A 26252-nucleotide genomic window follows, 5' to 3' on the forward strand; every position below is an offset into this window, starting at 1 on the left:
TCCACAGTGGTTGCACCAATTGACAATCCCACCAACAGTGTACTAGTGTTCCTTTTTCTCCACACCTAGTAGGAATCTTTGGAAAAGAAAAATGAGAAGCCTTGAGAATCTTATGCTTATATAATCTCACACTTAAGCAGTGGTCGTTTTTGCTCTTTTTCTCTAAATTAAGGATGCTTTGCTTTTGAGTAGAAGGAAATCTTAATTGCTACTGATTCTTGGCTTATCCATGAAATGTGAATGGATGTTACATGAAAAAAGCAAAATCTACCAAGAGTCCAAAATAAGTTTTATGCCATTTTTTACTATATCTACTAAGAAACAAAATTGATTGAGGATGGTTGTTTGGATGGTTTTTTTTTGTTGTTGTTGTTACTCAACTTCTTTGATATCCTCTGGTAAAGGGTAGCAAGTGAGAAGTAAAATTTCAGGAAAAGAAAAAGCTGGTATAGTTTGGTATAATTGATCCCTTGTGTAATCACTGTTCTTAGATTTCAAGGTCTGTATCTGATTATATTTTCAAAAATCTCTAATAGATTAAGAGTAACTGAGATTGTTTCCCTCCTAGTTTTATTTTTATTTTTGTCTTTTTGTTAGGGCTGCATCTGTGGCATATGGAGGTTCCCAGGCTAGGTTCTGGCCTACGCCAGAGCCACAGCAACGCCAGATCTGAGCTGTGTCTGCGACCTACACCACAGCTCATGGCAAAGCCAGATCCTTAACCCTCTGAGCAAGGCCAGGGATGGAACCCAAAACCTCATGGTTCCTAGTGGGATTCGTTTCTGCTGCGCCATGATGGGAACTCTAGTTTCCCTCCTACTTTTAAAGTAGAAAACTTTTAAAGCAACAGTACCAGCTCTGCACCTGTTATGCGACCTTCGAAAAATTACTTACCATAACCTCTCTGACTCTTTGTTTCTCCATCTCTGAAAAGGGAGTACCACCTCTGTAAGTAATGGCTAAGGAGTAAAATAGAAAACCTTACTGGAGTTCTAATTGTGATGCAGTAGGTTAAAGATCCAGCATTGTCTCTGTGGCAGCATGGGTTTGATCCCCTGCCTGGCACAGTTGGTTAAGAATCCAGCATTGCTGCAGCTATGGTGTAGGTTGCAGCTGCGACTCAGATTTAATCCCTACCCTGGGAACTTCTATATGCTGCATGTGTGGCAAAAAAAAAAAAAAAAAAAGCCAACAAAACCATGCTTACTTATAGATGCCTGGCACTGTTACTGTAAGGACTCAAGAGTTAAGCCATATAATTTGGAAAAAACATGCCACATGCACTTGGAGGAGAACATTCTTGGCTCTGATCTTGGCCCTGCCACCTAAGAGGCATGTTACTTCTAATTGTTTACCCCGTCTAGACTTCCGTTTCCTCTTTTGTAAAATGGGGTAACAATAGGACCTCCTCCAGAAGAGTGCTCAGAGTTACATGAGATAATGCACAGCAAGATGATGCAAGGACATGCGGGCCGAGGGCACATGATGCGCATTCAGTCAGTGTGGGATGAAAATCCTGACGTTTAAATTAAGGACAGCCTGGCCCGAAGGGAGAAGATGTACCAAATCTGATATCTCTTCTCCTTCCCATTCACTAATCTCCAGGCTCTACAGTTTATACTAAACATGGTAAAATATGTACATTTTGTTTATTTTATTGCTGTTCCACTATGAATTATTAATAAGCCTCTTTTATTGGGTTTTTGGCACAAGCATCTGAAGCAGTAATTGGAGAAGCTCTTATCCTGAAGACCTCTCTCACTTTGTAGTATTTTTATAAGCTGCAAGCTCATGTCTAATTTGAAAAGCCTAGTATTTAGGGCCAGGGGTCATGGCAGGAAGGAGGAGGACTCAGTGTGGGGCAGGGATGAGTTCAGTCCAATGGGGAGTCTGTTTGCTTGTCTGAGAACCTGACCTTTATTGCCTCTCAGCAGGGTTCAGGGAGAAGGACAGGGCTCTTCAGAGGCTGGGGGCCACAGAACACTGCCATATTCTGCCACAGTGTCTTCCCCACCCTTTCGTCAGTGTGGCAGAAAGGGGTCAGAAGTGACAGGCAAAGGTTGGCTTCTGAGGCTTCCTCTGAAGACTGGTCCACACTGGAGGGCCCAACCCAGTGTCCTGTACCTTAGCCTCCACGGACACCAGCAGTCACTCCTGACCTAGGGAACATGCCTTTCTGTCCCAAGAGAAATATTGGGGTCCTTTGATGTGCAGACAGCCCTGGGCTCTTGTCACTTGATTCTGTAACTAGGAATGAAATACCATATTGTTGCTAAAAATGACTTAATTTCTTTCAGAATTTTCAGATTTTTAAAAAATCCCAAATCCTTCTATTTGTAAATTTCCAAATTGTTCAGTTTCTGGGTCACTTCATAGGAGGATACTTTTCTTGGAGTTTAGGTCTCCTTGGGTCACTGTTCTCTAGTGTCTCCCACTCAGCACCCTGCCTTCAGTCTTGAGTCCCCCTCTTTTCAGCACCTCCTGTGTGTTATATTTGAAATGCTTCTCAAAGCATCCTTTTCTGATTCCACTCTCCCTACCCATGTTTTAAGCTTAGTAGTTAACAGATCCATGTAGTTAACATGTTTTAGGCTTAGTAGTTAACAGATCCAACTAGGAACCATGAGGTTGCAGGTTCGGTCCCTGCCTTTGCTCAGTGGGTTAAGGATCCAGCGTTGCTGTGAGCTATGGTGTAGGTTGCAGACTCGGCTCAGATCCTGCGTTGCTGTGGCTCTGGTGTAGGCCGGTGGCTACAGCTCCAATTCAACCCCTAGCCTGGGAACCTCCATATGCCACAGGAGCGGCCCAAGAAAAGGCAAAAAGACAAAAAAAAAAGATTATGGTTCAGTTCAGATCCTAGTTCTGCTATTTATTACTTTATGAAGTGGGGATTAATAATAGTACTTGTCGGTAGAATTATGACAGTTTGAGTGAGATGCATGTATTGTGCTCGTTTACACAGAGCTTTGTACATTTTAAGTTCTGCTTAATAGTAACTGCTACTATAATAGTCACCTCATTAATAATCTCAATTGTTTTTTTAGCATAGTTCCTAGAATTTAGACTATAGCATCAAAGTGTACAAATATTTGGATACCTTTGGTAATATATTGACATTTATTTGTAGAAAGATTCTACCATTTAATAGTCTCATAAATAGTGTAAGTAAATTCTAATATTACCCTTTGCCATTATTAGGTACTATATTTTTTTTATTATATGTCAAAGTAACACACAAAAGTGTTACTGTGTAATTTGCATTTCTTTGTCAGTGGAAATGACTAGTTCTAAAAGTTTAATTGGCTAATTGTAGTCCTTTTTGTAAATTGTTTATTGAAGTCAGTGCCCATTTTTGTATTGCCTATGCATTTTCTTCTAAATCAATGAGTTCTTTGTATAGTAATTATTATTATTTATTATTATTATTATTATTATTATTATTATCATCATTTTTCCTTTTGCACATGGAGAGTCCCAGGCTAAGGGTCAAATCGGAGCTACAGCTGCCGGCCTATGCCACAGCCACAGCAATGCAGGATCTGAGCCATGTCGTGACTTACACCACAGCTCACGGCAATGCCAGATCCTTAACCCACTGTGCGAGGCCAGGGATCGAACCCACAACTTCATGGTTCCTAGTCGGATTTGTTTCTGCCACACCACGACAGGAACTCCAATAATTACTATTATTTATAACTGAAGTTTCTTGAGCATTTACAACCTTCATATGAGGAAACAAGGGTCAGAAAAGCTAAGTAGTGTGCCTCATTCTTAGATCCTTGCCTGACACAGGGTGAATACTCAGTAAATACCTACTGTGGGTTGTTATTTTTTTTTTCGCCTTTTGTCTTTTGTCTTTTTAGGGCTGCACCCAAAGCATATGGAGGTTCCCAGGCTAAGAGTCAAATCAGAGCTGTAGCTGCCAGCCTACACCACAGCTGTGGCAACGCCGGATCCTAGCCATGTCTTCGACCAGAACCACAGCTCATGGCAATGCCGGATCCTTAACCCACTGAGTGAGGCCAGGGATCGAACTCTCATGCTCATGGATGCTGATTGGGTTCATTAACCACCGAGCCATGAAGGGAACTCCTGTTTTTGTTTTTCAGTCTTTGTATTTCACAGCAGCTAGCATAGTATAGTGCTTTGCACTTAATAGGAGCAGAATAAATACTTGCTAACTTATGTGACACTACCCCCGCTTACCTTTGCTCTGGGATATGCACAGAAACCAGCCTTTAATGATTGCCTTTGTCACAGCCGCTGTTTCAGCTCAGAATAGTCAGGATCTCCTGGACTCTACTTGATTTTCCTGAAATATTTTTAGTGATACTTTTCTACAACTCTGTGAAATCATTTCCCTCACTTCATTTCTAGGTAACAAACCTGAATTTGGCAAGTGGCATCATAAACAGAAGCAGTGCTTCAACTCCCCCCTCACTGCGGCCTGTCATCAGTCCTGGTGGCCCAATGTGGCCAGTACAGTCAGACCCCCAAGCTCCTGAGAGCCACGCCACCCCTCCTGGAAGCAGGTATGCGAAGGGCCATGGAGCCATCATTTGGGTCACACGGGGACAGCCTGGGTCCTGTGCAAGTCATTCTCACTTTGAGTTCCCTGCACAGACACCAGTATGTCAGGTACCTTTCCCACCTGTCCTAATCTTTTGGTTCTTGAATATAAGGTCTCATTTTACTTATAAGACAGTTTGTGGACAAATCAATTAAAAAAGAAATTTTTGATACAGTTTGGGTAAAAGGGAAAACATTTGTACTATGTTTAATCCTTGCTCATAGTCAGCATTTTCATGTATCAACTTTTGACATTTTCTCCTCGTCTCCTAATTCTTTTCTTTTCTTTTTTTTTTTTTTGTCTTTTTGCCATTTCTTGGGCAGCTCCCGCGGCATATGGAGGTTCCCAGGCTAGGGGTCGAATCAGAGCTGTAGCCACCGGCCTACTCCAGAGCCATAGCAACGCGGGATCCGAGCCGCGTCTGCAACCTACACCACAGCTCATGGCAACACCGGATCCTTAACCCACTGAGCAAAGGCAGGGACCCAACCCGCAACCTCCTGGTTCCTAGTCAGATTCGTTAACCACTGAGCCACGACGGGAACTCCTTAATTCTTTTTTATACCTTGCTCCATATTGTGTTTCAGTAACTTTGGACTCTTTTCTTTTGAAGCACATACTTGTTTTATGTGTTTTCACCTAGTTTATCTAATTAAACTTAGCCTCCCTGGACAAGATTCACTTGGGAAGTAGGAAGGGAATTCCCTTTACGTAGCTGAGCAAAGTGGCAGAGGGTAAAATTCAAATAGATTCTGGCCATAAAGTGAGCGATGTCTGATTTAAAAAAACAAACCACTGGAGGTCCCATTGTGGCTCAGAGGGTCAAGGACCTGGCCCAACGTTATCGCCATGAGGATACGAATGCCATCCTTGGCCTCATTCAGTGGCGTAAGGATCTGGTGCTGCTGCAGGCTACAGCAGAGGTCACAGATCCAGTGTTGTCATGGCTGTGGCGCTACAGCTCCACTTCAACCCCTGGCCTGGAAATTTCTGTATGTCGCAGGTGCAGCTGTGAAAAAATAATAATAATAAAAGATAAAAAATAAATTAAAGAAAGAAACCACTGTATTGACTTAAAATCCATATTTTAAGTCCCCCGATATAAAAAAAAAAAAACCTAAGAAGAAACAGATTCTAAGTACCTCTTCTTTAGTGGCTTTTAAATTTGGGTTTAATTGTATCTGTCCTTGAGTCAGATGAGCTAGAGCAGAATGTTACAGTGAAATATTCTGACCAGCTGAGATATTGTTCCCTCTAAATAAAGAAGCTCTGCCACAGGTGTCCCACCAGGTCCCTCCCCCCCGGGCCAGCACTGCCAGCCTCTGCCAACCAGCCGTCTCTTAGAATGTTGCCCTGCGCTGAGGTTGGAGAGGCGACCAAAGGCTTGGGCGTGGAGGAAATACCTAATTGTTGTTCAAGTATCTGTCGGTGTTGGAGTGATTACTTAAGGAACTACTTCGGGAAGCAGAGACTGCCCAGGAAGCCCCGTAAACATAAGCACATGCCACGATGCTCTGGTACAGGGTCTTTCATACCAGTGATCACTGTGGACGAAGTGAGAAGAATCGTCTCGATTCAGAATGATGATGTGTTGAAGACCAAGTGGCAGGACTTTGGAAGACAGCACATCCTCCCATACAGTTCTCTTCACAGGAGCAGTCTTTCCTTTGGTGATTTACAGTTACAGAGTAACCGCATTCCTAAAACATAAGTCGTAAAAAAGAAATTCTGTTTATACCACAGAGCTTTATTTTCCATACAAAATACTTCCAAATATTCCCTTTTCATTTGTATAATCAAAGCCTTGTTTCTATGGAAAACATTTTTCTCTGCAATCTTGGATATATTACCTATATGACAAGACTGCAACCACTTTCCATACTATAAACAAAATGTCAAGACTACACATTTTGGAGAAAGATTTTTTAGCATTTTTCATACTTGTGTATGGAATAAAAGTTAAGGCTACGGTTAGAGCCTTCTTTTGGTGGCACCTGTTAGTGCTGAGACCTAGAAAGATGAAGGGATCTGTCAAGGTCAGAGGCAGGACCTAGGATCCAGCACTATGGGTGGCCTTCTCCCACCCAGCCTGTGCTCATGAGCTTCGGTAGGATGGCACACGATATGGTCCCCTACAGAACCACTGGCACCAGAAATGAGCCCCCACAGAGCCCATGGTCTTTCCCTTTGGGGATTAGTTATACCCATAACATCCCTCTCTTGAGGACCACTTTTCAGGCCTCATTCCAGTCCAGTGTAGCCCTGGAAAAATCTTCCTCTGCCCCCACATAACCTCTTGTTGCCAGTACAGCCTGGGAGCTCAGCTTGGGAGTTCCAGGTGCATGCGCTATTCCCAGAGAGACCCACCCTAAAGCAGCCCGAAGTGAATTCTCAGAGTTCCCATCCTCTGATGTGGGGCCCAGCCAGACCTCCAGCAGGCATTCTGCCGAGATCCATGCCCCCGTTTATCTTCCTGCTAAGTCACTGTTTTGTGGATATTTATTTAGTCTCTTGTTGTTCCTTAGGGTGACTAAGTTTAATGAATAAGAGGTTAGTAGCTTAGAAATGTGAGTTTTATTACTGGTTTTGACACTAAGTGACCCTAAACTATTCATTTAATCTTTTTATTGGGTAAGCATACTGATGTATAAACTGGCCTGTTTTGAAAGCTTTTAAGTTGTCCTCAAAGCACTTTGATCTCCCTGGCGGAGGGTGCTCAGTAAACGAAAGGTACTTTTAACCTGTTTGTCGAGAACAGCATCAGTGGATTCTAGTGCTGATAAACTCCCATATTTCACTAAACCAGGGACTGCCCTATGAACAGTAAAAAGATGCAAAGAGAATCCAATGCTGGCTGTACTTTTCATCTGCATCCTGGAGGATTCAGTGACTTGGTAGCCACAGGAATGAAAACTGGTGACTCACAAGAACTCTGCAAATAGTGTTATTTTTCATTTCCCTGTGGCGTTGCTATTGTTCTCAATTTTATGGATCACACAGGTTTTCACCAGACAACCTTGTTCTTCCCCCGCTGTTTTGAAACCACCGCAAATGTAGCCCAGGGCTGTCGTCTCCCATTGGGTCAGTGTGAGCTCAGCCCAACTCCTCAAATCCCTTGGTTCCTTTGGTCTGTCTGGAGTCCCCATTGGAGCTTTGTTGTGGGAGAGGAAGGCAGAGAGCCCACGCCTTGCCCAGACAGTCTGAGGCCTGGCCATGGAGCTTGCAGTTCCCTAGACACTCTGCAGTTGGACTTGGCCAGCCATCCTTCTGTTGTTACTTTTCAGAGGTAATAAGTGAGATTAATTGCAGGCCATTCTCCAGAAGAGAGAGTAGTCAGGGCCAAGTACAGTCACATGTTGAGAAGCCTGAGGTGTGCCTCTAAGCAAGGCCGATTTAGAATTATACAATCAGGCCTCCAGGATGCAGGTACCAAGCCTTTGTGACCTCTTTTTTCTTAAAGTGATCGTATTGGGTTTCTAGATGCTGATACCTGGGTATTGAGCTTTTCTTTAGCCAAGGAGATGGATAGGACTTTTCAGGCTGCCTTTTAACTCTCCGTTTTTCTGGGCACATGGGGAGTGGTTAGGAGCTGAGAGTTGTTGTGCAGAAGCCTCTCCTCATTGCTGCCAGCCTCACGTGGAGCTGGATCACGGCAAGCAGGAGCACTTTCAAGGTGAGGGGCCCTCGGTGGGTTCACGGCGCATTGTTCTTCAGGAGACCTGGAAGGGTTACTGTAACATCTTGGCTGCTGCTTGGAATGATTTGGGAAGGACAGGGCCTCAGACGGCTTGGCAGGAACCTGAGGCTCTGTTTTTTTCCAGTCCAGCCCTTCCTTGTGGATCGAGCTGTCAGGGAATCCCACGAATGTCTGGCTTCTGCCCCTTTGTATGTTTTTCCAGCATTTGTCATTGAATTATTTTTATCCATCTCTGGCTTTTTCACACACGCAACCTGGGGATTTGTCTGTTCCTCGATATTAAAGGTGGGGGAGACTGAAGGCATGAGTTCGTTCCTCCTTTTTGTGCCAGGGCAAGCTGTCGTGGGCCTGGGCTGCACGGCCTGGGGGCCTCCACTTTGGACAACAGCTGTGTGTCAGAACTTGAAATTCGGTACTAGGGAATGGGGCACTATGAAGCCTCAGATCTTGGAAATTTGGTCAGTATTTAGCGTCACTCTTCCTCTGCCTTCTTACTCGTTAGTAATTAACTGTAGCCTGATACCTTTCTTCACATAATTTTTTGGAACAGATTTTCAAAGATTCTGGCTCTAGTTTAGCTAATACTTTCCTCCCTTCTTTTAGATTATTTCTTACAAATGTTGCAGGAGATTCAGGTCTCTGACGTCCCATCTTTTCATTTTCCATGTGTAATGTTAGTTAGCTGGGGGAAGTAGCAACAACTAAGACTTAGACTTAGACTAGTCCCCGGGCCACCAGAATTTACTGTCCAAGGTGTATTCCCATGTTCTCAGCCTAGAGCTGGGTGCTGGGTAGAGGCTAAAGGACTTTGAAGATAAGGTACTATCACTAAGCAGCGAGGAGCCACATACACATGGGATAGTTAGGGGGTGGTGTTGGGCAATATATAACAAATATTTAAATTTTGTGGTACAGGTAATTAAGAAAGAGTATCAAGATGAGCATGTAAGGATTTAACCCTGTCCCATGCTGCAACATGGCTGAACCTCGAGGATGTTGTGTTAAGTGAAATAAGCCAGTCACAAAAAGACAAATACTGTATGACTCCACTCCTATGAAGTATCTAAAGTTACCTAAATCCTAGAAACAGAAAGTAGAAAGGTGGTTGACAAGGGCTAGGGGAATAGGGAAGAGGAAATTAGTGTTTAATGGCTATAGAGTTTTGGTTTTGCAAGATGAAAAAGTTCTAGGGATCTGTTACACTGCAGTGTGAATATACTTAACACTCCTGAACTGTACTCACACAAATTGTTTTGATGGTAAATTTAAAGGCATACTTTTTTTTTTTTTTTACTAAAATAAAGAAAGAATAGGAGGAGGAGTATGTAAGCTTTAATAGGAGAGCCCCATAGTTCTGCAAAAATTACTCAGCTACAAAAATGGCAAGGCTTTGCCTCCATCCTCTGCCTCTGTTTAAGGGGATTATTCTGAAACTAATCCCTTAAATGTTTTATTTCTTTAAAAGCATGTTAACTTTATAGGAAGGGGGGCCATCGATCCCCATTAGCAAGATGGCATGGTGTAGTGAAAGAAGAAGGCACTTTAGGGTTTGCCTTACTGAGTTTGTGACCTTGGGCAAGTTATGTAGCTTCTTTGAGCTATAATTCCCCCATCTATTAAAAATGCTGATAACTCGAGTTCCCGTCATGGCTCAGCGGGTAACGAACCCAACTAGTATCCATGAGGATGGGGTTCGATCCCTGGCCTCGTACAGTGGGTTAAGGATCCAGCGTTGCCGTGAGCTGTGGTGTAGGTCACAGATGCAGCTTGGCTCCTGTGTTGCTGTGGCTGTGGTGTAGGCCGGCAGCTGCAGCTCCAGTTTGACCGCTAGCCTGGGAATTTCCATATGCCACAGGTGCAGCCTTAAAAAATAAATAAATACATACATACATACATACATAAATAAATAAATAATAATAATACTGACCTCATTAAATTGTTAGTTGAGTTGTGTATGTGAAAGTAGCCAGTCTAGAGCCAATTTTGATGTAGGATACCATTTAGTACCCTCTCCAGAAAGAAAAAAAAAAAGGAGAAAAGGAGAAACTTAAAATTAGACTTGCTTGGAAAGTGGTATTGCTTCACTACTTATATTAGTATCTTGGGTAGAGGAACCTGGTGTCACCCATATACAGTGCACTCCTGGGGCTGCATTACAGAGATGGGGCCTTTCCAGCTGACGAAGGGAAGGCATCAGAGTGGGGCCAACAAGACTCTTCCTTTTTCTTTGACCCCTTTGTCGAAGGGTGACTTCTTTCTACTCAACGGGCCCTGCCTCTCTGCTATCTTCTGAATGTTGAAATTTCCATTGCAGCTCGATGTTCCAGCCAGTAAACACTCATATTTTCCATCCATCCTGGGGGTCCAACTTTGGGAGAGCTTTTCTCTGGAGGAGTTTGGAGCTTATAATTTTGTACTTTATCCTGTTATATAAACAACACTCTCTAGCCAAAAAGCACAATCACAAAAAGAAACCACTTTTGGGGGGGGGGGCTAAAAACAAAACAAATCTTTCTTGTTCAGAGTTCTGTAGAAGTGATATTTCACTCCTTATTCTCCTTCTTTCCCATAAAATAAAGTTTACCTGACCTTTTTCCTCCTGAGTCTTAGCTCTCACCACTCCTGCCCCTTGAGTAAAACATTTCTCTGGCACATGAATGATAAAGGCCTGAACTTCTATCTGAAGTTCCTCTGCCTCCTTTCTCACTCACCCAGACGTGTAACTTCTCCAGGGTTATGTTCTGTGTTGGTTCAAGCTCTGTGACAGATTCTGCAGTTCCTCCTTCACCAAGAGAGCTGAATGCCATAGGCGTTTGTGCCAAGGCCAGAATGATTGGGCTTCCGCCTGATGAAGGAATGTTGGTAAACTTTGGAACTGTGCCAAAGATAGCTGGCTGGACATCATACCGGGGCCCAGGCAAAGTAAGTTTGGGAATGTTTGGGCCGAGTATCAGGAGTGAAAGAAAGGGATCTTTTCTTATTTGCAAGCCAAAATAAAATGCAGCTTGCCTTGCAGTTTGCCGGTATAGCATTTTTCTAATTTAGTTTGCCTCCTCCTCTCCCTCCCAGAGTATTAACGATAAACTCCCTTACAATATTAACACACGCATGCGCACGCAGGCACATACACGGAGTCATCATTAGAGGCGAGACCCTATCTTATTAGCTGTGCACTTTGTAACTTGATAGCCATCCATAATTGAAGATTATTTTGATTTTAAGAGGACCAAATGGCAAAGATCCAAGTGCAAGCTGAATGAGACGCCTTTTCTCTAGAATTAGGGAATTATATCAGAGTTACTTAATTCATAATCCAGTGTAATTCTCACATCTCTGTCATCTTCTATTTTTCCAACCTGTTTACCAGCCCTGAAAGAGTTTGGAAAAAAATCACAGTGGTGAAGAAATACTGCTTCTTTCTCTCTGACTCCTACAGAGACATATTGATAATCCCTAATTTTTTTGTCTTTTTTTTTAGGGCTGCACCTGTGGCATATGGAGGTTCCCAGGCCAGGGGTTGAATCGGAGCTGCAGCTGCTAGCCTACACCACAGCTGCAGCAATGCCAGCTCCAAGCTGTGTCTGCGATCTACACCACAGCTCATGGAAACGCCAGATCCTTAACCCACTGAGTGAGGCCAGGGCTCAAACCTGCATCCTCATGAGCCAGATTTGTTTCCACTGAGCCACAGCGGGAACTCCTTATGATCCTTTTTTTTTTTTTTAGTGGTTTTTTATTTTTTCTGTTATAGTGTTCTGTCAGTTTTCTACTGTACAGCAAAGTGACCCAGTCACACACACACACACACACACACATCACATATACATTCTTTTTTTCACATTATCCTCCGTCACGCTCCATCGATGAGATGTAGTTCCCAGTGCTCTGCAGCAAGATGATGATCCATTTTTAAAGCTTACTTAATGCTTACTCAGTGACTTCAGGAGGATGACCATCTGGCTTCCCTGACCCTTTAGCTAAAGATCCCATCCTTCCCTCCTGCCTATCTTTCTGCTGAAAGACTCAGCATATTACTGATCAAGTACAGCTATCACTCCTATTTTTTTTTTAAGTCCTAGGATTTAAGAGGCTAGAAGGAAAAAACTTCCTGTATCTGTTTTAATAAAATAATACATTCATAGTGTATGAAAAGGAATATAGGTTCTCTCATCCCTCCAGCCATTCTGAGGAGCAAAATTTTGGTGTAAGTTCTGGTTTTGGTATAGATTCTTAATAACTCTTAGTTCCCTTTCCAGAAAAGAGAGAAACTTAATGTTAGACTTGCTTAGGAGATGGTATTGCTATACCACTGCGTGTAGGAATTGGCCATCGCTCATGTGCAGTGTCATATCTTATCATAGCAGGAAAGCAAGTTACACTTAGTCACAATGCTGAGGTTTATGTTACTTGTTTTTATTGTGAAGTAAGGATCTGTATATTCAAATTTTGATTCCAAACTATTAAAATGCTCTTCTGGAAAAATAACTAAGAGAAGCTAAACTTAAAAGGCAGCATTTAAATATGGAGTCAAGTGCTCTTTGGGAGATGTGAGTAGGGCTGGAGGTGTGAGAGAGGCCGTGTATGAGAGCTTAGGAATTCAAAATGTCACGGGCTGTGGCAGGCCCAGGTGTTCATAATAAGTAATGGTAGCGCTCTTGTCCTAATTGGACCATTCTTATGCTTCAGAGGCAATAAAGGGATGTTTTTTGGCTTTCATAAATTATCTGGCTAAGACTTGTATTAATTTGGCTTCAAAGCCAATAATCAATACCACATTTTGCCTGTTTTGTTTTGTTTTTTTTAAAGAAGTTTTATCTCTCGGTGATGAGATGAAATATGGGCGCATCTCAGTAATATGACCATAATCTAGAAGGATTTAGATGAGAAAGTCAGCCTTTCTGGCACCACGGGTAAGGAAACCATAAGGGGTGGGGGTGGGGGTGATAAATAGGTTGTATTTAAAGGCTACGGGAACTCAAATTATGTTCTCGTGAAACAGAGTTACATCAAGGAAAGCTGAGTAGATGAAAAAAGTCTGCCTATATTATTAATGCTCTCAAATATCTTGCTAGCTGCTTAAACCCAACACTGACATTTGAAATACAAGCCCCTAAGAGAAGCGTTTTGTTACCTTTTTCACCAAACATTGAGTATATTGAAATATTTGAAAAAAAGGAAAGGTGAAACTGGTAATAAGTAATGTTCCAGCTGGGAAATGGCGTCACCTGGTAGTTGTTAAAACAATGTTATTCTAAAAAAGTTAGCATGTTACCGAATATCTCCTCAATGCAAGGCCCAGACTGACTCTGAAGGAGGTAATAGACAGGGTCTCTGTCCCCAAGGAGGAAAGTTGATAGTCATTTAAGTTATTAATACAAGTACTACTGTAAGGCAATATGTATTTAATTGCTGACTAAGAGGATTATGCTATAAGCAGTGCAAGTTCAGAGGAGAAATTGATCACTCTCACTGGAGAAAGTTGCAAAAATGTCATGGAAGAGAAAGGGGCAGCTGGGGCTTGGGTAGGCAGAGAAGCCAAAGTTAATCAGGAGATGATGGCACGTTGTCTTTGTGCTTGGCACTGTGCAAGGATTTGGGAGCAGATTGGGAGATGTGCTCCACTCTCCGGTAAGTTAGAGCTGCCCTTCAGCAGGGCATAGATGAGACTGCCCTGGATGGTTACTTCGTTTTTGCATGTGAAATACAGCGTGAGTGATTAAAAGGGGCATAGGCGCTCAGAAGAGCTCACAGTGCAGAGAAGGTACTAAAGGTGGGTGGAAAGATGAGGCTCTGCAAAGGTTGAAAGTAGGGTTTAAATTCAGATTTAGATTATGTATAGGTCACAGACAGGTGCAGAAAAGGAGAGGGGGGCAAAAAAAGAGATGATGTACAAGGTGTGTAAGGCATTTTCAAGGGACAGTGAATAGGAACCAGTCCAGCTGATAGAATGCGTTAGTCAAAACACTATGAGTTTTGAATGATCGAAGCTGAAATCAGGCTGGCTCTTAACTGTAAAGGAGGTTTTTCAGTTTATATAACTAAAAGTTCCAAAAATTGATGTTGGGGACTTACTAAGCATCATTAATCATACTTTCCACGTCCTTCAGGTCACAGCTAAATGAGAAATTATAGAAAAAAGATAGCAAAATACAGACAAAGATGAATTGGAGAATAATACCTCTTGGAAATATGGTACAATTGGGCTTCTACCTTTCAAGGCTAAATCTTTCTGATTTATTTATTCTAAAGATTTTCTTTGTTGATATTTTGTTAATTTTGATAATTAAAACAAAATTTTTAAGGAAGAAATAAAGACCTTCCAATGTACCACAGAAACAAAATAAAAAACTAACTTGATAGCAACAACAACAACAACAAAAGACAAAAAAAAAAAAATAGGAGTTCCCGTCGTGGCGCAGTGGTTAACGAATCCGACTAGGAACCATGAGGTTGCGGGTTCGGTCCCTGCCCTTGCTCAGTGGGTTAACGATCCGGCGTTGCCGTGAGCTGTGGTGTAGGTTGCAGACGCGGCTCGGATCCCGCGTTGCTGTGGCTCTGGCGTAGGCCGGTGGCTACAGCTCCGATTGGACCCCTAGCCTGGGAATCTCCACATGCCGTGGGAGCGGCCCAAGAAATAGCAACAACAACAACAACAACAATAACAACAACAAAAGACAAAAAAAAAAAAACTAACTTGACCTGGATGTGAGGGCGATCTGGTTGCAATATCTGTCACCCCATTGATCGCCAGGGTTGATTCGGCTGCTCTGGCTGGCTAGGCGGGTGTCCCCTTCCTCCCTTACCCCTCCCGGTGTGTCCCTCCCAAAGCTGCGCAATCGGTGGAAGAGACCGACCATCCCCAATGGAGGAGGACCGTTCTTCAGTCAAGGGTACACGAGTAGCTGCACTCCCCTGCTAGAACCTCCAAACAAGCTCTCGAAAAATAACGTGGCCTGATTTTCAACATAAATACCTGTATCTGCCCCCAGTCTATCTTTCCAGTTTTATCCTTCACACATTTAGTTGCAGCCAAATTCAATGGATCAAAAATAGTGTATTTTTCCTAGAGTTCCCTGGTAGTCTAGCAGTTAGGACTCAGCACTTTCACGCTGCGGCCCAAGTTTAATCCCTAGTCTGGGATTTAGATCCCACATCAAGCTGCTGCATGCCAAGGCCAAAAAAAAAAAAAAAAAGGTGAATTTTCCCATCGCTGCATCCTTATACCATTGTGTAGCACTTAATCCTATTAGTTTACTGTTTACTTACTGTCACTCCCCTTCGAAAGTGTAAGTTGTCTTATTCACTGTTGTATTCAAATGCCTTCATAACGAGTAGGCACTTAAACATAAAGAACAAATATTAAGTAAAAGAATGAGTGAATGAATGAATGAATGAGCGGGCACCCTGCTCCTCACCTGTATCTCTGCATGTCCAAACCCTTTTCTTCTACAGGGCTCAGCTCAACTCAGCCCTTCTATAACCTTCCCTGATGACATCCCAAGCAGGTGTCAGTAGGCTCCGTCTTCCTTCTGGTCCTTATCCACTGCACTGATGTTACTAAAAGATAATTCAGAGGAAGCTCTGGCTAAGTGCACATTGTAATTCCCAGAGAATCGACGTTTGTGGCTCTTCTTATCCTAGTGATCCAAACACTGGGGAAAAAAACCTTGCTTCTTCTCCAGTGAGTCTAGAGCTCACACAGCCCCCTTTCCAAGTCCTCAGGTCCTTATTGCTTCTCCTTTGAACACTATTTAGTTCTTTCTAGTATCCAAGGTAAAAAGTGCCCTACAAGCAAAAGGCCCTTCGCTTTCTTGGGCAGGGGAGTGTTGGAAGAGGTAGAGGCCCTTCCTTTTCCCCTCCCCTCCCCACCCCATCTAACCCACAGCCGTCCTGAGAGCCGCTCCTGGAAGGAGCTGATGAGTGAAAGGGCGCCCGCCGTCTTTGACAGCCCGGTGTAGGACAGCTCCCTCTGCTCCAGCCTCTTCACACTGGTTGACGCTTCAGGCTCTTGGTGTTCTCTACATAGTTCCCCTCTCCTCGTTGTCCTTTATTTGATAGACTTGTAGTCAGCTTTCGGTATCCACAGGTCTGCATCTACAGGTTGAAATATTTAGGAAGAAAATTCAGAAAGTTCCAAAGAGCAAAACTTGAATTTGCTATAGTCCAGCATAGTATTTGCATGTAACCAATAAAATGGCATAGTATTTGCATATAATCTATACGTATCCTCCCATATACTTTAAATCATCTCTAGATTACTTCTGATACCTAATATAATTAAATGCTATGTAAACATGTGGGGTTTAATTTTAAATTAATTAAAATTAAAGTGAAAAATTCAGTTCTTCAGTCATACTAGCCACATTTCAAAAAAGCCACATGCGGCTGTGGCTACCATATTGGGCAACACCGGACAAGGTGGTTGACCCAGAAGATGTGATAAAGACCCAAAGTACAAAGGAAGGCATATTCTTGATTATCCTCTTAGGCTCTTTTGTAGATGTCAAGCCTCCTTTGTTTAGAGATTCACCACAGATGCTGTTCTTGAACTAATTTGTGGTGCTGGGAGGGGCATATTCCAGTGCCTTGGGAATCTCAAAAGCTCAGAGCTTCTGAATGACCAGTGTCTAACCAATCAGAGCTGGGCTGACCGAAAGGAAGGGGCTTTTAAAAAAGATCCCAGCATTACCATTTTATTTTCTGAGACATGGCCATGACTAGATACTGGGGAGAGGTCTTGCTTCCCTATGCTTACCCAGTCCCCGGGCCCCCACCTGCTTGGCTGGCAGTGCTGACTTGGCTTTCAGAGCTGCTATAGCCCTGGGGAACAGAGCCAAACATGCGGAAGTGGTTATGTGTACCAGCTCCCAGGGAAGCTGTGGCTAGCAGGGGGAGTGGGTGGGATCCTGCCTGATGGCTTTTCAAAGAAGGCAAATCTTTGAAGTTTTGTTTTAGCAGCTGCCAGGTATGCTGTTTCAGCACTTTGCAGACTCTCTCACTGTGTTCCCATATCGCATTTTTTCTGTGCACAACGGAGCTTGGATATTGGGAGGGTAAATATAAAATTGTGGAGTAAGGTGCTAAACACAACCCCCATGCTGCTTCTTTTTACCATGACTGCTGTGAAATAGCCACTTTAATGCTCCTTTTTCCCTTTTCAGCTCTGACCTTTTCTGATCACCTGCCAAAGGAGAGGCAAACAGAGTCCTCTTCTATTTTTGGAAAATAGTAAGTTTTGGAAAACTGGAACTCCTGCATTTCTCTGCTGGCCTGGGGCCTCACTCTGAGGACAGAACATCCCCCTTTTCCAAAAGAGCAGAAGACACCCCCGCACACACCTCCCCACAGCGAGCAACCCTGATACTTCTTATGCTAGAGTAAAATCCTGGAGTGTAGATCTTGTTCACCCTGGGATCCTCAGCATTTCACACACTCTCAGCCGTAAATATTTGTTAGATGATTGTACTTGCAGCTGCGATGCTGGTGGGGAAGGACTGGGGATGTAACGCATCCCTCTAAAGCCCACGCTCTGAGCTTTCTCTGCTGCCTTGCTGCTTTGCTAAGTGGTCCCTTTCTCCCATCCAGCCTACAGTTACCTCAGACTTTTTCCAGCCACCCCCAAATTTGTTCCTTCTCCTGAACTCCACTCTTTTGGAGTATAGTATAGACTCCCCTGCGTAATTGTCTTCTATGCCTTTGTTCTTGCTCTTCTGAGCTGTAAGTCTGTTAAAGGCACAGGCTATATTTTATTGCAACGTAAAGAACTTGGACCCCAGAACAAGAAGACCTGGGTGCCAATCGCAGGTCCGCCTGGAACTTCCTGGCTGGAGGTAAATCATTTGATGGCACTTAAGCCTAATTTTGCCATGTAGAGAGTGAAGATGCCCGGACTGTCATGGGATTTCAGTGAAGTCATCCGCATGAGCATGCTTTGCAAACGCCGAAGTACTACGCACAATTAGGTCTTTTCAGTATTAATAGTACTTAGCATCACTAATGTTTGTTTATGCTGCCAGTGATACAGAGACTAATTTCTCCCAGAGCTGCGGTAAATCACAAGTTCAATCCCACATTACTCAGCTTGGCACAGGTTTAAAGCATTAAACGCTCCATTCCAGGCACTCCCGGTCATCACCTCTCTTTCAGTCTGCAGGTTCTTCCTTTCAGACCTGTGGGGTCATTGTTTTTCATATCAGTCTCTCCCTTTTTTTCCCCTCCGGCCCAGCTGAGCTCTCTCTTTTAACCAGCTCAGTTCTTAGAGAAGCAAGGTCGTCCCATCCCATCTCCCGGTTTTGGCTGGAATTGCCATCCTGCTGGACCCTTCTCTTCCCAGCGTGACCCCTGCCTCCCGCAGCTCTGTCCTTAGCGGCACTGGGCGCCGTCCTCACGCTCCCTCCGTCCAGCCCGCATGTTCATCCGCAGCACGGCTCAGGCTCCCCTCCTGTTGGCCTCTCCCTTCCCTTGCTTTTCTGCCAGGCCTCCCTTTCCGTTTCATCTCATCCTACATTCTCTGTCTTTCTCTAGACTCAGACCTTTCCTCTAAAAAGGTCATTCCCCCTTTCAGGGCTCTGTTTGGTGTATCTCCAAGTACCTGTCACCCAGTTGCTGCCACCACGAGGCAGCTCCTTCTCTGAGAAAAGTAACAAGCACCACCATTTTTTAGTACTCTTGTATGGCTTCAGAAGGTCCAATTTCTTTTATTTTAAGATATCTAAGGTTTCACATTTAAATTTTATGACCTAGTATTTGAAAGTGGACATTTTATAGAGGCAGGCCAATTTGGACCCCTCCCTTTTTCAACCAATTACTAGCTATGTTGCTTAGGGCAAGTTCTTTGAAACTACTGTACTTATCTCTAAATGAGGATAAAATGCCTAATTCCTAGGAATGTCCTAAGGAACAAATGAAAATTAAATGACATAAAGAAGGCATTTTTACAGTGCCTGCCACAGAGTAAGTGCTCAATAAATGAGAATTACTGTAAACATACCCACATCATTTTTTCCATGCCCTGTTTTACAGGTATTAAAATTTGAGACACAGAGGAGTTCTTGTGGCTCAGTGGGTTAAGAACCCAACATAGTATCCATGAAGGCACGGGTTTGATCCCTGGCCTGCCTCAGTGGGTTAAGGATCTGGCATTGCCGCAAGCTGTGGTGCAGGTTGAAGATGTGGCTTGGATCCGGTGCTGCTGTGGCTGTGGTGTAGGCTGGCAGCTGCAGACCCTATTTGACCCTTGGCCTGGGAAGGTGCATCCTTAAAAAAAAGAAAGAAAAAAAAATTGAGACCCAGAGAAGTAGATTGTGCAAATACTCCTGCCTGAAGGTGGTAAAGTAAGGACTAGAACCCAGGACTTCTAATTCTCTGCCTGATGAATTTTCCATTTGATCTTTCTGACTCCCCAAAAGGTTATTGTTCCACCCTTCTTCAGGTGGAACATAGGACTGCGCCAGAAAAAGGAGTGTTCATTCATGCATTTGTTCGCTCAGCAAACCCTGCATGATTGTATCTGTCTAGGCTCTGAGTGAACAGAGACCAGGGTGGTGAACATACTGCCTTAAATGGTTGGTCCAGTGGGTAAGAACTGGTTATTGAGAAGAGCAGTCACGGTACAAAACACATGCCAATAAAAGGCATCTTGGGACCTCAAGGAATAAGCTCTATCCAAGGAAGACCAGAGTAGACTTTGCATTATTGTTTGGTAACTAGGTGAAAATAGCAGAACCTTGTGCGAAGGCAGGGAGGCTGGAAGAGCGTGCTGGGCGCAGTGCTGTGCGAGCGTGGCGTGCGCACAGGCGAGGGCCAAGGCGGAGATGGGCAAATTAAAGTGCCTACTATGCTGTGCCAAGGGGACTTTCTCCCATTATCCACCCTTTTAATTAATGTCAGCTGAAGAAGTCAGCAGAGTTTTTTGAGGGTTCTTTTTTTTTCCACTCTTCTGACCTTTTATGTATGATGTCTCCACTGTCTTTCCCTTGCCCATTCATATCTGGCAAATTCTTTGTGTCATTCTGGATCCAGCTCAGCTGCAGTTCTTACTCTGTGCACCCTCTACTGCCATCCCACACAGAGGGGGCCTCCTTGCCTGTGGCTCTATTGTTTATATTTGGGTAAAAATTAGATTTTCTTGTCTTTCCTTAGAAGTCAGAACTTCTACATCTTTATACTCTCGTCTCTTAATGTGGCATCTGACACATAGTATTCGCTAATTTAATGTATGCTGAATGAATTTAAATATCTAGGTTCATAATCAAGCCAAGCCTTCCACCTGGGCAGCTCTTTCACTAACGCCTGTCTTTGGCACCACCGGAACTTAGGTGGATCAGGTCGAGACTTTCTCCTTTAGCCAGCCACACCTCAACATACTGGCCATCTTGAGGATTTCCACTTTGCCTTCATCTAGAAAGGAACCCCAACACTAAGCTAGGCAAAAATCTGTTAGGGCAGCAGTTGTCACCCCTTTTGCGTTTGCAGCACACGTCCACGTGGTAGGATTTTGCTCCGCACACTCAAAGGACTTAAAAGACTCAAAACTGTACCTACCCAACCAGGTGAATCCTGCGTGGTCAAATCTATAGTAAAGTAGCGCAGTGTCAGAGTTCCCTGGTGGCTCAGGCTAAGGATCCCGTGTTGTCGCTGCTGTGGCTTGGGTTTGATCCCTGGCTCAGGAACTTCTGCATGCTGTGGGCACAGACAAAAATAGATAAATAAGGTAGAGCTGTACCTCACAGTGTCCGTTAAACTGCTACCGTTTTTTCCTCACTTATTCCTCCTCCTGGCTGTGTGGGTGGCATTATTTACCTCTCTGACAAGACTCCAATATTCTCATGAGGAAAAGCTTCTTCATAGTCTAACAAACACACAATCTGTATTCGGCACCAGCTGATGCTGCCTTTCTCCTCTTAACATATATACCCTGCTCTGCACCATGCCACATGCTCCAACCAGCCCAGCATCCATCTGACAAACGTAACTGCAACACTGTATTAAAATACGAGGCTCCGTATACTTTACACACTGATCCTACCTACACACTGGTGTGGTTTTCTCATCACAGAGAAATGGAGAATCTCTCTCGTAAGGCTTTAGTGAAGACAGGCGTTGCAGTCCAGCAGCACACTGTCATGATAAAGTCTCCTGGCACATGCTTTGGTGGCACAGGCCACTCTGATAGGATGATGCATTAAAGCTAACTTCTCTTCTTTTTCAAATTCATCTAACTGCATAAGTGATCTTTTGTTTCGTAATACATTATCTCAGATTTTAGCAGCTTAAAACAATAAACATTTATTATCTTAGTTTCTGTGTGTCAGGGATTGAGGAGCAGCTTCACTTGGTGGTTCTGGCCCAGGCTCTTTCATGAGGTGGCAGTTAAGATGTCATCCAGGAGGGCTGCAGTCACTGAAGGCTTGCCTGGGGCTGGAGGATCCACATCTCTGATGCTCACTCTCACATGGATGATGAGTTCCTGCTGGCTGTTGGCAGAAGGCCTCGGTGTTTCAACAGGTGGACTTTTCCACAAAGCTGCCTGTGTGTCCTCCTGACATGGCTTCCTCCAGAATGAAAGACTTAAGAGAAAGACAGAAGCCATTCGTCTCTTATGACCTAGCTCAGGAGTCATATACAGTCATTTTTTAAAAAAATTTTTAGGATTTCCCTTGTGGCACAACGGGTTAGGGATCTGGTGCTGTCACTGCAGCGGCTCAGGTTGCTGCTATGGAGAGGGTTCGATCCCTGGCCCTGGAACTTCCACAAGTGGTGGACACTGCCAAAAAAAAAAAAAGTGAAAAAGAAAATTTTTAGTTGTGGGAGAATACATATAAAATTTACCATTTTAGCTGTTTTTAAATGTAGTTTGGTAGCTTCAAGTACCTTATTGTGCAACCACCACTGCCATCCACTGCCAGAGCTCTTTTCCTCTTGTAAAACTGAAACTCTGTACCCAGTAACAAAATAACTCCTCATTTTCTGTCAGCACCTGGGAACTACCACTTCTGTCTCTTATAAATTTAACTGCTCTAGGTTCCTCCTAGAGGTAGAATTATATAGAATGTGTCCTCTTGTGACTGGCTTCTTTCCTTTAGCACAATGCCCTCCAGGTTCATCCATGTTGTAACATGTATCAGAATTGCCTTCCTTTTTAAGGAGTCATATTCCTTTGTGCTCTTATACCACATTTTGTTTATTCATTCATCTGTCAGTGGACACTTGAGTTTCTTCTGCCTTTTGGCTGTTGCGAATAATGCTGCTGTTAACATGGATAACATAATGGTTCATGGCCCTATTTTTAGTCCTTTTGAGTACATACCGGGAGTGGAATTGCTGACTCATATGATAATTCTGTTTATTTAGTAAGCTTAATTAATTCACTTTATCCTTCTTATGTAATCACTCCACGTGGTGACCATAGCTGGAGCCTGGGTCTTTGCAGAGACTCTGGTGTGGCTCTTTACCATTCGGTCAGTGAACTCCTGGTAGGGAGACTTGGTGAACATGGTCTCTGTCTAGAGGTTGAGATTAGATAGCTATGGGTCTTGGAGATGGCACCAAAGGTGACCTTGGTGAAGTTGCATAGGCTGGCAGTGCAGCCCCCAGACAAGATGTAGGAGTCATTGATACTGGCTGTCAGCTTCTTGAGCACAGGAGCCAATGCCAGAGTTTGGGGTTGGGGTGAAACACACCAACATAGAGCTACAGCGGCTGGTCTCCTTGCAAGGGATGGTATGCAGCTTGCCAATCTCATTCCCTGAGTAGCCTTATGACGCGGCACTGATGGAGAGCTTGGCCAGGGTGGTGGTCCCGTGGATGACAGTGGCTGCCTCCATGGAGCCCTTACTACCCAAACTGACCTGATTCTTGTAGTCCCCAGTGGCAACAAATGCCTTGAACTTGGTCTGATGGCCAGTGTGGGTCTGCTCCTGCACAGGTGTAATCTTCAAGCTCGCCCTTTAGGGTCATCCCCAGAAAAAAGTCCTGATTATAGATGGACAAGGAGAAGAGATATGTTTCTTCCAGGGACTTGGTCTTCATGTCCATGGCCAAGCAGCTTGGCTTGGTGACAGGGAACCACTTCTTGTCCTTAACCTTGCCTCAATGAGCTCTGTGGCCTTGGCTGCCACCTGAGCATAGATCCAACCCTGGCACCGGAAACTGCGGCTATGGTCACCTCCTAGCCTCTTCCACCATTTGGTGTTTTCTTGCAGTAGAAAGGCAATTCCATTTTTAACTTTTTTTTTAATTACTCAATGAAGTTATTACATTTATAGTTGATCATCACAATGATCGTCACAATCCAGTTTTATAGGATTTCCATCCCACACCCCCCAGCGCATCCCCCCACACCCAAACCTGTCTCCTTTGGAAACCATAAGTTTTTCAAAGTCTGTGAGTCAGCATCTGTTCTGCAAAGAAGTTCATTGTGTCCTTTTTTCATATTCCACATGTCAGTGATAGCATTTGATGTTGGTGTCTCATTGTATGGCTGACTTCACTTAGCATGATAATTTCTAGGTCCATCATGTTGCTAAAAATGCCTGTATTTCATTCCTTTTAATGGCTGAGTAATATTCCATTGTGTGTATGTACCATATCTTCTTGACCCACTCCTCTGCTGATGGATGTTTAGGTTGTTTCCATGCTTGGCTATTGCAAATAGTGCTGCAATGAACATTGGAGTACATGTGTCTTTGCAAGTCATGGTTTTCTCTGGATAGATGCCCAGGAGTGGGATTGCTGGATCAAATGGTAGTTCTCTGTGTAGTTTTCTGAGGCATCTCCATACTGCTTTCCACAGTGGGTGCACCAATTGACAATCCCACCAACAGTGTACTAGGGTTTGTTTTTCTCCACACCCTCTCCAGCACTTATTGTTTGTAGACTTTTGGCTGATGGCCATTCTGGCTGGTGTAAGGTGGTCCCTCATTGTGGTTTTGATTTGCATTTCTCTAAGAATGAGTGATGTTGAACATCTTTTCATGTGTTTTTTGGCCAGCCGCATGTCTTCTTTGGAGAACTGTCTGTTTAGATCTTCTGCCCATTTTTTGATGGGCTTGTTTGTTTTTTTGGTATTGAGCTGTAGGAGGTGTTTATAAATGTTGGAGATTAATCCCTTGTCAGTTGATTCATTTGCAAAGATTTTTCTCCCATTCTGTGGGTTGTCTTTTCATTTTGTTTAGGGTTTCCTTTGCTGTGTAGAAACTTTGAAGTTTGGAGTTCCCGTCGTGGCGCAGTGGTTAATGAATCCGACTAGGAACCATGAGGTTGCGGGTTCAGTCCCTGCCCTTGCTCAGTGGGTTAAGGATCCGGTGTTGCCGTGAGCTGTGGTGTAGGTTGCAGATGCGGCTCAGATCCCGTGTTGCTGTGGCTCTGGTGTAGGCCGGTGGCTACAGCTACAATTAGACCCCTAGCCTGGGAATCTCCATATGCCGTGGGAGCGGCCCAAGAAATAGCAAAAAGACCAAAAAAAAAACCAAAAAAACAAAAAAACAAAAAAACTTTGAAGTTTAATTAAGTCCCATTTGTTTATTTTTGTGGGTTTTTTGGGGGGTTTTTTTTGTCTTTTTTTTTTTTTTTTTGCTATTTCTTGAGCCGCTCCCGCGGCATATGGAGATTCCCAGGCTAGGGGTCCAATCAGAGCTGTAGCCACCGGCCTACATCAGAGCCACAGCAACACGGGATCTGAGCCACATCTGCAACCTACACCACAGCTCACGGCAACGCCGGATCGTTAACCCACTGAGCAAGGGCAGGGACTGAACCCGCAACCTCATGGTTCCTAGTCGGATTCGTTAACCACTGCGCCACGACGGGAACTCCTATTTTTGTTTTTATTGTCATTACTCTAAGAGGTGGATCTGAGAAGATGTTGCTGTCATTTATGTCAGAGAATGTTTGGCCTGTGTTTTTCTCTAAGAGTTTTATAGTATCTGGTCTTATATCCATTTGGAGTTTATTTTTGTGTATGGTGTGAGGGAGTGTTCTAATTTCATTCTTTTCCATGTGGCTGTCCAGTTTTCCCAGCACCACTTATTGAACAGGCTGTCTTTTCTCAATTGTATATTCTTGCCTCCTTTGTCATAGATGAGTTGGCTGTAGGTGCGTGGGTTTAATTCTGGGCTTTCTATCCTGTTCCACTGATCTATATGTCTGTCTTTGTGCCAGTACCATATGGTTTTGATGATTATTGCTTTGTAGTATAGTCTGAAGTCCGGGAGCCTGATTCCTCCAGTTCCATTTTTCTTTTTCAGGATATCTTTGGCTATTCTGGGTCTTTTGTGCTTCCAAACAAACTTTAAAATATTTTGTTCGAGTTCTGTGAAAAATGTCCTTGGTAATTTGATAGGGATTGCATTGAATCTGTATTGCCTTGGGTAGTATAGTCATTTTGATAATATTGACTCTTCCAGTCCAAGAGCTGGTATGTCTTTCCATCTGTTTGTGTCATTTTAGATTTCTTTTATCAATATCTTACAGTTTTCAGAGTACAGGTCTTTTGTTTCTTTAGGTAGGTTTACTCCTAGGTATTTTATTCTTTTGGATGTGATGGTAAACAGGATTGCTTCCCTAATAAATAGTCTCCACTTGTTTGTGTTTTTTGCAGTTTTTGTTGTTGTTGATTTCCAGTCGTATAGGGTTGTGGTCAGAAAAGATGTTTGATATGATTTCAACTTTCTTAAAGTTACCAAGGCTGGATTTGTAGCCCAGGATGTGATCAATCTTAGAGAATGTTCCATGTGCACTTCAGAAGAATGTGTATTCTGTTGCTTTATGGATGGAATGTCCTATAAATATCTATTTTATCCATCTGGTCTAATGCTTCATTCAGGGCCTGTGTATCCTTATTGATTTTCTGTCTGGATGATCTGTCCCTTGCTGTAAGTGAGGTGTTAAAGTCCCCCACTGTGATTGTGTTATTGTCAATTTTTCCTTTTAAGGTTGTTAGCAGTTGCTTTCTATATTGTGGTGAACCTTTGTTGGGTGCATAGA

The 26252-nt window shown here is 43.6% G+C and overlaps 1 protein-coding gene and 1 pseudogene across 13 annotated transcripts in view; one reads left to right on the forward strand and one right to left on the reverse strand.

Annotated features, from left to right (window-relative positions):
- The window catches only part of TTLL5 (tubulin tyrosine ligase like 5), a 310092-nt gene that overhangs the window by 150746 nt on the left and 133094 nt on the right, over positions 1-26252 (forward strand). For 12 of the 13 annotated variants that reach the window (XM_047794889.1, XM_047794885.1, XM_047794888.1 and 9 more), the window contains one exon: positions 4378-4532. In XM_047794889.1, coding sequence (XP_047650845.1) covers positions 4378-4532 — 155 coding nt within the window. Of the gene's footprint in view, positions 1-4377; positions 4533-17428; positions 17509-26252 lie in introns of those variants that run through there. The other variant, XM_047794897.1, reaches the window with a different exon arrangement.
- LOC125135580 (40S ribosomal protein S2-like) lies at positions 21625-23351 on the reverse strand (annotated as a pseudogene).

This window comes from Phacochoerus africanus, chromosome 9 (assembly GCF_016906955.1).
Source record: "Phacochoerus africanus isolate WHEZ1 chromosome 9, ROS_Pafr_v1, whole genome shotgun sequence".
In the NCBI taxonomy this organism is placed as follows: Eukaryota; Metazoa; Chordata; class Mammalia; order Artiodactyla; family Suidae; genus Phacochoerus; species Phacochoerus africanus.